This window comes from Emys orbicularis, chromosome 23 (genome assembly GCF_028017835.1).
Source record: "Emys orbicularis isolate rEmyOrb1 chromosome 23, rEmyOrb1.hap1, whole genome shotgun sequence".
In the NCBI taxonomy this organism is placed as follows: Eukaryota; Metazoa; Chordata; order Testudines; family Emydidae; genus Emys; species Emys orbicularis.
This window is the reverse complement of record NC_088705.1, coordinates 7,125,038-7,138,839: the sequence shown is the minus strand read 5'-3', so window position 1 is coordinate 7,138,839 and position 13,802 is coordinate 7,125,038. Positions and strand designations below refer to the sequence as shown.

General features: G+C 47.0%; 1 protein-coding gene across 1 annotated transcript; it reads left to right on the top strand.

Annotated features, from left to right (window-relative positions):
• Positions 1 to 193: 193 nt before the first annotated feature.
• DCDC2B (doublecortin domain containing 2B) lies at positions 194 to 13,056 on the top strand. The gene is made up of 11 exons (XM_065421842.1): positions 194 to 471; positions 2,325 to 2,382; positions 3,194 to 3,270; positions 5,520 to 5,651; positions 6,211 to 6,357; positions 7,704 to 7,743; positions 8,909 to 8,977; positions 9,222 to 9,411; positions 10,745 to 10,848; positions 11,630 to 11,689; positions 12,979 to 13,056. The coding sequence occupies exons 1-11, from the start codon at positions 194 to 196 to the stop codon at positions 13,054 to 13,056; spliced, it is 1,233 nt and encodes a 410-aa protein (XP_065277914.1).
• The last annotated feature ends 746 nt before the right edge of the window (positions 13,057 to 13,802 follow it).

The following is a 13,802-nucleotide window of genomic DNA, read 5'->3' as shown; positions in this document are numbered from 1 at the left end:
CCTGCAGCCATGGAAACGGCAAGCGTCCCTTTCAGAACACAGCTCTGAGAAGGGAGAGGGAGCACAAAGGCAGCCAGACAGCAAGGGCTTGTGCTTAGCACGAGGGTCGCTGGGGTTTTCCTCTTCCAGCCTTTGCCCTGCGCTGATCGGCTGGTCTCTCTCTGATCAGTGGGGTGGACGTGGCTCAAGAGGAATGAGCTCTAGCACAATAGCTCTGGCCCCTGTGGCCAAGAACGTGATGGTATATCGCAATGGGGACTCCTTCTTCCATGGAAGGAAGTTTGTGGTGAACCAGCGCCAGTTCCAGACCTTTGAAGCGTTTCTGAATGAGGTGACCAGCACCATCCATGCCTCTGTGGCTGTGAGGAACATCTACACCCCCAGGCAGGGCCACCGGGTCACTGAGCTGGAGGACCTGCAGAATGGATGCCCGTATGTGGCAGCTGGCTTTGAGCGGTTCAAAAGGCTAGAGTGAGTAGATCAAACTGTTATCAAGTCCTGAAACTGAAGTTAAGTGACCTTAGATATCGATCCCCACGTGGCTATTGGGGAAGGAAGAGGTAACTATGCAGCTGAAAACAGACAGCACTTCTGTGTGTGTTACGTTCTGTAGCGAGTTTAAGAGGCAGAGTGTGGAAAGAAATTGGAGACTGAGCAGATAATGGGGGGTGCATGAGAAATTCATGCAGTGTGTTTGGTTTGCCATAAATATGGCTGACAGCGCTGAGCTTAGTGTCTCCCCTTATTTTGATTGACAGAGCCAGCTCACCAAGGAGCTCATGCCTGCTGTCGTGCGTGCCTCATTCACCATCAATAAGAACCAGTCTTTATCGAAAGAAAATCTTAGTGTAGCCAGTGGGATGTTAAATTCTTTTGTGCCACACAACTTGTCAGTAATCTTGGTTTTCACTTCCCATCAGATTATCCACCCTTAAAATTAATAGTTGGGGAAGTTCAAGGGACTTTAAATAAGTTGAATATTCAGGATTTTAAAGGGCATGCAACCATCAGCTGTATGTTAGCCTGAAACTGGGAAGGAAGAGAGCTGTCCTTTTAATTGCTTCACTCATTGGAATCAGTTGTGAATATTCCTAGATGTGCTGGATGAGACTGGAAATGTAAATCAAGGGGATCTTTCACATTATAAGAATAAGAAAATATCTGCAGAAAACTGTGTTCTGGCAGGGTGTTGGTATGTGCTGTGCAGTATTATGTTGCGTTATACACAACTCGGTGTCTTAGGGAGCTCAGTGGGAGTTAGCTGGGGCTCTGCTGTGGGCTTCCATCACAAGTGTCCCTAGAAATGTCAGCCACTGATGCATCATCCCCATTCTACCAGGTTTCTTATGTTCTGCACGGAGCAGGCATTTCCAAATGCGTATTTGTTTTTTAAATGCAGCCTAAACTATAGTGGGCCAGATTCATTCCTGGCATAACTCCTTTGGAGTCAGTGAAGTTTCATGAGGGATGAATTGGACTCAATAAGTAAATATTGTGGAGGAAACTGTCAAGCTGTATTAAAAAAAAAATATATATATATAGAGAGAGAGAGAGAGAGCGCTCCTAGAACTAGAAGGGACCCCGAAAGGTCATCGAGTCCAGCCCCCTGCCTTCACTAGCAGGACCAAGTATTGATTTTGCCCCAGATCCCGGATTGAACTCACAATTCTGGGTTTAACAGGCCAATACTCAAACCACTGAGCTATCCCTCCCCCCATATTTATTGAGCAACACTGGCCAGTGCTTGGAGTCTTGGGCAATGTCTTGCTCAAGGGATGAAACATGATGTTCACCAGAACGTGAAGTTGGCATATGTGGTATCTGGAACTCAGCCTGTTTGGCTGAGAATTGTTTCATTATAACAGTTTTGGTTAGTCTAGCCTTCTGGAGGGCAGATGAGGAGAGAAGTGCAGAAAAAATGATAATTTCCTGCTGATAAGCACTTGGGAAGTGGAGAGTTTTATATACAATGTGACTAGCTGCAGCGTGAATTTAGGCAACACTGTTCTTGACTTCTGCAAATATCTGTATGCCAATCAGCTAAGAAGTGACCAAACCAGTTAACGTTGGTCCAGTTGTTGCTGGTATTGACCTCTAAAGAAGGAAACACTAGACATAATCATCTTGTGATTGTAATCAGTTAAAAACCAGCTAGAATTTTGTTCTCGTAGCCTGATCAGTCCACAGTTTCACTTCTATTCATGCTGATGAGACGTAGAATAAGGTATTAAGTTTATTATATACAAATGAAGTTCCCTCCAGGTTAGGATGCTGGAGGTTAGAAGAGATGTGTATTGATAATTTTCTTGCCTCTGTTTTTACAGCTATTTAAACCCCGGAATGAAGCAACTCAGTGGGAGCAGGAAAAAAAATGGCTTGCAGGTGAGTCACAGTGGGAGACAGGTGGTTGCCTTGTTCAAACAGTGAGCAGAATGTAAGGCTTGGTCAGGGATTAGGACACCCGTTCTCTGCTAGTAGCAGGTAGGAGAACTTTGTCAGGAATGACTTTCTACAAGGCATGTGTTTCTCTTCTTCTAACCACTCCCTACGTGAGGGCCTGGTGGTGGAGGTGGGGGGGGAGGGGCAGTGTGAGATCTACCTGGGTATATGACATTCTTCCCACCATGACTAATGCTGTAGAGAAAGCAGTAGGGGGTGCTCTCCTGCCAATCTCTTCAAAATGTCCACAGCTTGTAAATAAGTTTGTCAGAACAGCAGCTGGCTGCGGTGGAAATGGGCCTGTTTAAACATTAATGGAACTGAGAATGTCAGTCCTAAACCGAGCAGGGGAGGCAGTTGTGCAGAATGCGCAGGAGTCCGGAAGAAGTGGGTGTGGGTGACAGGAATAATTGTGGGTGCCTAAGAATGAAGGCCCTGAAAGTGCTTTGGGAGTCAATGGGACATCCCTTGTGTGACTGCCAGCAGAGCTGAGCCCTTTGTTTACATTCCATCACCATCATTAGCACTTAGACCTGTACACAGACTTAACCCTGGCAACCTTGGTATGCACCTGGCCTTGCCAACCTGTGTGTGTGTGTGTGTCAGTCTGACTCTGACTCTCCAGGACTTCCCTGCCAACAAGCTCCACCTAGCAGCAATGAGACCATGCAGCAAGTTAGGAAGTCCAACCAGGCAGGCCGCTCCTAAGCTCTGCGTTTGAGTGACATTTGTGTGTGCTGAATCTGGCCTGTAGATTCGCCCCGTGGTTCCCCAGAAGCTGAACATGGCAGCGCGATGGCAGAAGCATGTCCACCTGCCCTGCATTATACAGTGAGTGCCTTTTGACTTTTCTCTAAAGTTTCCCTTGGGGAACAGGAGGTCTGGGGAGACTGGAGGCAGAGTCCTTGAGCTCAGGAACTGGGGGAAGCTGGCTTTGGAGGAGTGTATTCCTGCCCCAGTCCCTCCCAGAGCTAGTTGCTACTTCTATCTATGCCTCCTTCATTCAGAGCAAGCTCCTCCCTGTCAGGACGGAGTCATTTTGTAGAAGTAAGGGACCCCTCCTCTTCAATGACCAGCCCTCTGTAGCTGGATATATTCTGGGCCCTGCTCCTCTAGCCCTAAATGAACCTTGCAGCCTTATGTGTGGATTGGTTTTCTACGAGCACAATTGTTTCATCTCCTAAAACAGAACAAGCATGGAAAGCCCCATTAGTACCAGAGTTTCCTGGGCTTTTAACTGATTGGACCAGATACTGATTTAGTGTAAATCCAGTGTAACCACATTGGCTTCAACTGGGTTAACTCTGGATTTACAACAGTGTAAACCGAGAGCACAGTTTGGTCCAATATATGAAGCACTGGCTGTGCATATGGATTATTACAGGCCGAGACCTCACTGTTAAGTTCTGAATCCAGTGTGCTGTGCCTTGGGATGATCTGTCTTGACTGGGAGGAAATTTGTGACACGCTAGCTGGAGATCACACTATCTGTACGTCTGACCTCAAGAGTCTGGCATTATAGGCCATCTCCAGTCCATTCAAAAGATTCCTGCTGAGATAATAGTCTTTGACTGTAGCTCTGACCACGTCACTCCTCGATTTTGAATCCCTCCACTGACTTCACCTGTTTTAAGTTCAAGCCTCTTCTCCTCATCTTTGAGGCTCTTCGCAACTCTGCCACTCTACTTATCTGCTCTTGTCTCTTCTGTGTCCTCTGCCGACGGTGCCAGCCTTTTTTATTGCTCCCCCCACAACCATCTCTGTGCTTCCTCTCATGCTGCCCCTTGAGCTTGGCATGCTCTCCCCAAGCTGATCCATAAAGCCACCACCCTCCAATCCCTCCTCAAGGCCCACTTCTTCCATGGTGTCTCCAATTAAATGCCCAGCTGATAATGGACAGCGGGAGGGGCTGTTGGCTATAATTCATATATATCTTTAAAAGAAAATTTTGACATATGCACGTGTAAACATTGTCCATATTTTGATGGCCTCCCTTTCCTCCACCCTTCATATATTGTCTGTTCCTGGGGGTAAAGGCGAGATAAGTACATGTGTTGCTTTCCTCTATCATTGCCTTGTTCACTCTGCTCCTATGTTGTCTTCTGTTCCTGCCTCTTCATCTGTTGTTTTAGATCAGGGGTCTCAAAACTCGCGGGCCATCTGTGGCCCGAGATCCTCCCCAATGTGGCCTGCGGGGCTCCAGCAATTTTGGGTCCAGGTCTCTCCCTTGGCCCTGCCTGCTGCCCCTGGTGCTCCCTCTCTCCCCCCGCCCTCCCCGCATCCCCCGGGCGATTTACAATGGCCCGGGGGCCTGCCCACCACTGGCAGCGCAGCGGGGCTGAGCAGCGTCTGCCAGCTCACTCCACGGGTCTGCTGGCCCCTCCCTTGCGGCCTCCGCGGTGCCTGGGGGAAGCAGCATGAGGAGGACCCCTGGCCCACCCTGTCTTGGAGCCCCAGGTAAGCGCCACACCCCCGACCCCCTCCCAGAGCCTGCACCCCCACCCCCCTCCTGCCCCCAAACTCTCTCCCAGAGCCTGCACCCTCTCCCCCTCCCCACACCCTCCAGCCCCAAACTCCCTCCCAGAGCCTGCAACCCCACCCCCACTCCCTGCCCCAGCCCAGAGCCTGCATCCAGCACCCAAACTCCCTCCCAGAGCCTGCACCCCAGACCCCCTCCCCCACCCAAACTCCCTCCCAGAGCCTTAGGCAGGTGGGGGGTGGAGTTTCGGGGAGGGTTCTGGGCGGCATGAGTGACATTATTGGCCCACTGGGAAGATTTGTGGACTGGCTCTGGCTCGAAGGTAAATTGAGTTTGAGACCCGTTAGATGATAAACTCTTTGGTGAAGGAACCATCTCATATGTTTGTACAACACCTAGATCCAATCCTGGTTGGGACCCTTCGGCTCTACCACTACGCCCCGATAATAATGAGCTGTTTAATTGTGTGGCTGTTGGAGAGCTACTGGCTTGGATGTGTGGAAAGTTCTAGAGGAGTTGGCTCTTTGTTCATGGGGGTTAGGTGTACAGATACTGGGAACACAGGCTCATCACATATATTTTCTTGGCCCTTTTATTGAAGTGTTTTCCGGAATGGGGATTTGCTGAGCCCCCCTTTCCGACTGCTGCTCTCCAAGAGCACCCTGCAGGAGTGGGACGCCATCCTGGGCCTGCTGACGGAGAAAGCCAACCTGCGCAGTGGAGCTGTTCGAAAGTGGGTATCCATAAGAGGCACTACTGGATTTTCCTTACCTTATGTCCATCTGGTCTGTGCTATGTCCCCTTACACTGTTTAGTGGTTAGTGCAAGAGGACCGGGAGTCAGGACACCTTGGTTCTAATCCTGTTTCTGCCACTGATGTGCTGTTTGGCTTTGGTACTCAAGTTTTACCTTCTGTAAAATGGGGCTAATACTTACCTCTTGGGGACTTGGTGAGAGTTAATGTTCATTATGCTCCGGTGAGAATAGCTATAAGCAAATCATTATTCTCCTTATATTATGTCGTATGTGTATGGGGGGAGGGGAATCTTACTGAACAAATACAGTTTACACAGTAAATTAACATAATAGGAGTGGAGTGTAATAACTCCACTGACTTCAGCAGACCTTCACCAACAGTGAGCTTGGCCCAATCGCTGGCCTGTTTTCTATGTTCTGCTCCCATTTTCTTGATCACAGGGTGTTCTTCCACCCAAGCCGGATCATTTGCTGCTCCTCCCTCACCTGCCCCACTCCCATGATTTTTCTAACCCCCTTGCCATCTTCTCCCATAGACTCTGCCAACTGGATGGAGTCCCAGTCTCCAGTGGCGAGGAGTTGGTGAACGGTGAATACTATGTGGCGGTCGGGGTGGAGAAGTACAAAAATCTGCCCTACTTTGAACTGCTGGTGCCTAAGAATTCTGTGCACCGGGCATTACGGTAGGTAGGCAGGTACCTGTGGCCTAGAGATTGTGCATTATGCTGGTCCTAAGCTTAAAAATAACCTTTATATTTATGCATGGGAGTGAGGAGAGAGGGGGAAATAAGGGAACAAATGACTAGTTCTTCCTGTAATTTAATAATCACCCACGCCCCAATTTTCAAAACTGTCTGACTTTTTTGGGTGCCCAGTGTGAGACTCGCAGGGGCCTAATTTTCAGAGCTGCTGAGTCACCTGTAACTCCAAAGCTTTAGGTGTCTCAAATTGGGCACCTAAAAATGGAGATGCTCAAAGACCACCTTTGAAAACTGTGTCTGGAAATAACCCAGAAACACTTCAAAAAGCAATGTCGCAATGTTGAGCCAACTTTCAGCGATGCTCTCCGCGTGTGATGGGAACCAGGCAAAGAGCACTTAAAGGTGTTCACCTGGAAAGACAGGGAGCCCTTCCCCCCATCTCCTTGCAAAAGTGTGTGTTGTCTGAACCTTGGAAACAACTTTAGCAGCTTTTATTGAGTTTGCATATCAAATTTCCCAACTTGAAATGGGAAATGTGAACATTTCAACAAATCCATTTCTTTATTATTAGGATTCTGTTGTGAGAGTGTTTGAGGCCTTGGATTAAAATAATCTGAATTATGATAGAAGTCGGGGTACAAAATTGGGGTTTTTTTAAAGCATTTTAGTGTCAGGGGCTGTTTTTAACACGTACAACCCCCCCTATGAAATCCCCGTGCCCAGCACCAGAAAAAGAAGTAGCTTGGCTGAGTTTCCCAGTAGTCCTGTAGCATGCGCCAAAGAGCAGTTGTCAGTTGGGAATAGCCGCAGATTTGACTGGTCTGGGATTGGCAATGGGATAGATCCTTCCACCTCTAGGATGGTGCTTCAAATCTAGCCTAGGTCAGCAGTGACTAAGAGCTTTTTTCTTTTAATCACCTGCTGGCTGTTTAGTGGCTTGTGTGAAATGAGTGGTGGGTATTGATTCAGTTTAGAGTCAAACAGCTCTTCACAAGCATCACGAATTCTCATTCATGCGGGTCGTCTCCGCAGAGCAGTCCAGGATTGACTAGGTCATGGAGACAGCTCCCTGCTCAGGTTAGGGCTGAGGCACACTGGAGGGGGAGCCTGCACTGATGCTACCTGCACTCTGCCTGCTCTGAGAAAAGAGACCTCCAGAGCTGTCAATCCAGCACCTTTCACTAGCACTGCACTCGCTTGTGAATGTGGAAAAGGGGAAAAAAAAAATGTCAGGGTGAATATTTGTGCATGCGCATCCCATGGACGCACACCCTGTCTCTGAATATGTTGGATCTCAACATGCTGAAATTTGGTTTTTTGTGTTTCAGGAACCATCCAAATAACAGACGCAGGATCCACAATCAGGGGGTAGGTAGCTCAGCCTGCGTGGGCTGCTACACTTACACTACAGACCAGCCGTCAAGCTGGTTTAGACATAAATCTGTACATAGTGGACACATGTAAATGGATGCAGCAGAAAAGCTGCCCCCAACACCGATTCTGATACAATATCCTCTGGATGTGAGCAATGGGACCTGGCTGGAAATGCCCATCTTTGCTTCATTTCTCTCTGTTTAAAGCAATAGCGGGGTTCTCCTCAGCTGCCCTGTGAAGGCACCCTACTTGCCTGCTCTTTATAGTATAATAATAACTGGCTGAGCTTGTGAGGCCTTTATATCAACTCGATGGCATTTTTCTGTTTGGACATTCCAGCTAATAATACCGCTCATTTTAGCTCTGTCTCAGCTGAGTTTAAAATGTTGACAATCCTGAACGGGGGAGAGAAGATGAAAGAAAGAGAGAATAAGAATGGTGGGGGGAATGGGTAGCCGTGACACGGGGGAAGAATGGGGTTGCACACAGAACCTCTGTCGGGGGCAGGGGGAGAAGTGGAGGGGGCTGCAGGGAGCTCCTGAAATAGAGGAGGGCGGCAATGGGGAGAATGGAGGGATGCAAGGAGCGCCTGGTGTGTGCAGTAAGCTCAGCCTACAGAAGCAACCAAGTATGCAGCCCCCTAGTAAGATCGTTCGTAGATCTTAATGTTTTGCCATGGCGTATTATCTCCATCCAACAGAAGCTGCCCCAGAGCAGGCCTTAAACACCCCCCTTCTTTCTTAATTTTGGAACCTTGATGTTGACTTCTTCGGATCTTATTTTCTGATGGTCCTGATTGTGGCGTCCTTTCCTCTGGTATGCCAGTGACCAGCAGGAGACATTTGTGTAGCCAATGACCATCTGGTTCTCCCTTCTGTCGCACGGTGCCCCATAGAGCTGGCTTGCAAATTTGGGCTCGTGCCCTTCTTTTTGTCACTTCATGATCAAAAAAGGCAGCTGTTCTGAGACTCCATCTTGGAATGGACAGGAGAGAGTTCTCGTAGGAAGTGGTCATACAGGGATCTCGGCTACAGGAGCTGGGGTGAGCTGGGCACTCCACTGAAAACGAACTGTCCCAACAAGTCCAGGCTGCCATGTCCTTTTTGAGGGGTGTCTGTCTTGTTACATTTGTTGAAACATTTCCTGTTCTTGTTCTCAGTTTGGTAAAAGCTATGCCACCTCCCAGGATGGAGCTAGCGACTCTGCCCTCATTGATCCACCTCCGCAGGTAATGAATATAGCAAGCACTGGGTGTGACCCACTATAGTTAAGCTGCATAGTAGTTTGCATTAAAACCTTGTTTTCAGAACTGGTATCATATGGGATCCTGCCAGTCTGAGGTGTGCTGGTGGGGCCATATTGGGCAGATGGCCTAGTGTCTCTATAACTAGTGCTGTAGAATCAGTCTCTCATTCTCACAAGCCCTAGGTTAAGAAACAAACTAAGGAAGTTATTGTGAATGTTAATTTCAGCCGGACTATCGCAGGGTGCAGTCCACAGGAGCTGCAGAGAAAGACAAGACCCCCGTTCCTTCTCCAGCAGTGCGCAGACAAGCCGGGAAATATCCACGCAAAGAGGAAGAGTCTGTTTTCCACGCTAAGCCTGTCCGTGCAGGGCAAAACAGGACGAATAGCAGGAACATGCAACACTGGCCTGACCAAGGTAAAGAACATCACTATGGATGTTTAAGAATGACAGGGAATGGCCTTAATTTGATGCTAAGGGAGCAGTCTGTCTAACTCCGAGGTGCTAAAGGGGAACAGTCGCTAGAGTATCTCCTAACTGCTGTTGTAATTCCATTCCTTCCCCTCCTCAACAAATACGCCATGAATGAAACTTTCTTGATACCTGAGTTGTCATGAAGCTGAGATACTGAACTCTGTCTGGAGTTGCCTTGAGCTGCACCCCGCTATATTTGTTGGGGCAATAATTAAAGAGCATAAAAGGTGAAAAGCAAATATGCGTCTGAACGCCTAGCAGCAACCCAGGGAAGGAACTGTGGTGGATGTGGAGCTGCTCGGCAATAACTTACGAATCCTTTATGTTGACCTGATTATTTGGATGTTTATATTATTTGGATGTAAACTATATTGGTTTAGTTTACTAGGGGGGCTACAAGGAAAACAAGCAGGAAGGAAACACAGTGGTTCAAGATAAGACACCAGCCCCCCTTAGTAAACACCTGAGGTTTGTTAAGAGACAATGCCAGGATGGGAAAAGCCTGGGAATTAGAGATCAAAAAGCACGATAGGAGTTTAAAAAGGAACTCTCTCTCTCAGGAGGGGAAGGAGTTGTTGGGGAGCTGTTTGGGGAAACCAGACTGACATAGGCTCCTCTGGGGTGTCAGGAGTAGTTAGGCCTGCCTTGGTTACCGTCCGGGGATGGTAAGCGTATAGGTAAGATAGACTGATGTCTTAAAATCATTTTTCTCTATGTGCTTTATTCCTACTGTTAAACAATACATTGGTGTAAGAAGGCTGTATGATGACTCTATTCACCATTGGTCACAGATTCCCGAAAGGAAGAACCGCAGGTACCAAACCCAGTTGGACCTGCTGGGTCAGCATGGTCCGTGCCCAGGCCTGGTCTAAGAGTGGGAGAAATGTATGATTCCACCCCAGGAGAGATGAAGGCATGAGGTCTAACAGGGCAGGAGGGGTAGTCCGGGAGACATAGAAAGGGGACAGAGGTGCAGCTCACCCTGTAACTGTGTCAGGAACGTTTTTTAAATGAGATTTTTTTTTTTTTTTTAACGTGCCAGCATCTCCTTAATGAACCAACCCAATGTTCTGAATTGGATCTGCTGTATCAAATCAAACTCTAAACATGGTTAACAGCTTAGTAATGCTATTTCTTCGATGCCAGCAACATGGCAGGCGGTGATGAAAAGCCCCCAGAAACGCTAGACTGGACCTAGCCATTCCTATAGCTTAAGCTGCACTAAGTCACATCTAGTGTCTGTGATACCCTCTTAAGATCTTTCTTCTCCTCACAGAAGAGGGAAGTGTCTATAAAGTAAAAGACCCGAGAAAGGAGATGCGAGGTGCCCGGGAAGTAATGGAGGATGAATACACAAAGATGGAGCTACCTGTTGATCAGGTATGAGGTTTAACTCTTTCTGGTAAATTACTAAAAGGCTTTTTTCTCTCCTGTGTTACTAACTGTCCGGGAGCTCAGGCTGCTGCTGTGAGAGACAAGTAGTTTCCCACTGGGGTCCATGGGAGTTACTCGTATCTTGCAGCAGGAGAACCGGGCCCCAGGAGACGAGCCTTCCAGAGAAACTGTCTCATCAAAACTTTTCTTAAACAAAACCATATAGAGCTATTGGAGACTCCTCTCTGCAATACAAGCTATGTAATGGTAAATATTCCAGATTCCCTGGAATCTGAGAACCCGTTTGATGAATCATTAGTCTAGCAATGGCCTTAAGTAGCTTCTTCCGTTTTATAACTTCTTTTAAGTCCCATTCTCTTCTTTGCTATTTTATTGGTGCCACCACAAATTCCCTCTTCTGAATGTGTGAAAGTGGAAATAACCGCAGGGGGGGATTGGATGTATTTATTTCAGCTGTTTAACATCTATAGAAGTTCTCCTGGAGGTGTTTGTGTGGCTAGAGCCCTGCAAATCTGTTGTTGTGGATCAGATGCGGATACAAATTTTGTATCCGCGCAGGGTTCTAAATATAGGATCTCAAAGGCAGGGAATCAGCTGTCTGCAACTCATAGCCTATGAGGCTGCTTCCCCACCTTCCAGATCCTATATCCCCCCTTCCCCCCATACAGAGAGTTGGCCTTTCTACAGGGCTGTAAGAGTCATAAGTTCTCCAACAGAGCGGAGACCTGGAGATAAGATTTTTGTTCTTATTTTCTCCCTTCTCCAGAGAGCTGCAGAGACTGTGGAAGAAGTTATACCAAAAAACAAAATGACTCCTCACAGCAAGGTACTGCTAAACAGTCCAGTATACTTGTAAAGTGTGTGTGTTAGACAGAGTGTGTGAAAGTAAACCAGTTAAGATTAGATATCTAAGACACAACTGGCTTTAATTTAACAGGAAGGTACTCAGTACAAATGTGCTATCCCCTAATTGTGATTTATAAAACAACTGATACAATAAACTCTTCAAACCAAAATAACTGCACACAATATCAGGGGAATGCTATGCCACTTACTGTGTGATAGTGTCTCACCTTGTGTAACTGTAGTTGTGGCTACAAATCTTCACTGTAAAAACCTCTTTATCAGAGGCTTAGATTTCGAATGTTTAAAAGATTGACAGCTGAACCTTGGCATCCTCCAAGGGTGGATGTTTGGCCTCTGCACCTGAATGTCACCACCTGCAGCAGCCCTAATTTTTAATACTATAATGCAGCCTGTTAAGCTACTGGGATCCTGATGGTGCAGTGCATGCTGGGACCAGGTTTCTGCAGGTTGCACCTCTATTAAATATGGAAGCAGAAGTATTTTATTTCATATAAATTAGGCATTGCCAGGGGTGCTTTTAGACATGCGAAGTATGGATGCTGGTGACACACACAGAATCAGCTGCTCAACACATTTGTAACAAATCTCTTCAATCACTTAACAGCATTGATCTGAAAATTGTCTTTTGCAATGAAAAATCCCAGGGTTTTTTTGGGGGGGGGGAGTTAAAGGTGCCTGCTCTTGGGGGGCAGTAACTTTTCTTATTCCAGTTTTCATAAGAATTTCTAGAGTTAATGCATTTTGTCCCATTGCATATTTTGGGACTGTTCCTGTTCCCTTTTAAGATCAAAGGTAAAATTCAGACTTAAATCGGAGCAGTTCCTAGCTAAAGTCAGAATTACCTAATGGAGCACTCTGCCCTCTGGGATGAATTTGGATCCTTGCATTCTGTATTTACTTCAGAGGCTGGGGCAGCATTTCTTTGTCTGCAAAGAGTACCCTGCTGCCTCCTGCAAATGCTGATGTTGGTCTAATTGGCCTTTCATCCACAGACCTCAAATTGCTAGACAAACACTTATTATTTGAGCCACATAGCCTTCCTGTGCAGTAGGCAAGAATCACTAGGCCTATTTTAAAGGTGTTTAGACTGAGGCACGCAGAAGTCCGCGGTCATATAGCAAGGCCATGGCATAGCTGGGAACAGTATCCAGAAATTCTTAATGCCAAACCCTGGCTGTAACCACTATACAACACCACGTTGGTTACATTAAAAGTTATTTGTATTGTTTTGTCTTTAAATGGGAAAAGGTTGGGAGCACTGACAGATCGCGGAAGGCCTTGACAATGCGAAATTACGCCAATGACTCAGAGGAGGAAGAGAACTGAAAGAGCCATTTCTCTGACAGTGTGAAGCTCTGAAGAGTTTATGAAGTGACTGTGATGAAATGGAGACCAAGTTAGCTTTACTCTCTGTGCAGTGGTCGATAACATAAGCACCTTGATCAAATCCAAGGACTTTTAAAAATGCTTGTTTTAAACAATAAGAATGCCTTCATTATCTGGGCTTTGTAAAGCAGGCTTCAGGTGAACAATGAGTCCGATACATTCATAATATATTTTTAAAAATATAAATTTAATATAAACCCTTTTTTTCTTCCTTTCTTGGGGAAGGTGCTTTGGGAAGAAGATGGGAAATGCCTGGGCCTACATTTTTTTAATTTCAACAGTCAAGGAGCTGGTTTGTATCTGAAATGGGGGGAAGCAAATAATTTTTACTGTATAGAATAAGTTTTACTCTACCATGAAAGGGGAGTCCTTCCAAACACCTCTGCAGCTGAGAGACTAGCTGGCTTCTCAGTTAAGTAGTAAGTCTCAATCCGGGAGGGACATTGGCTCAGAGAGCCCTGAACCTACCCAACCTAACTGAATCCCACCACGTGAGGGTCGCCCCATCACCATTGCCCAGCCCACCTACTTGTACCCATGGCTATTTGTACCCCCTGGGTGGAGGATTGACCCTCACTGCTTAGCAACTGTGTCTTGATCTCGCCCACCCCCCCCCCCCCCATTGGAGACACTACAGTCTGTATGTATTATGTGTGCTGCCAACCCCAACATAACAACATCTCCCC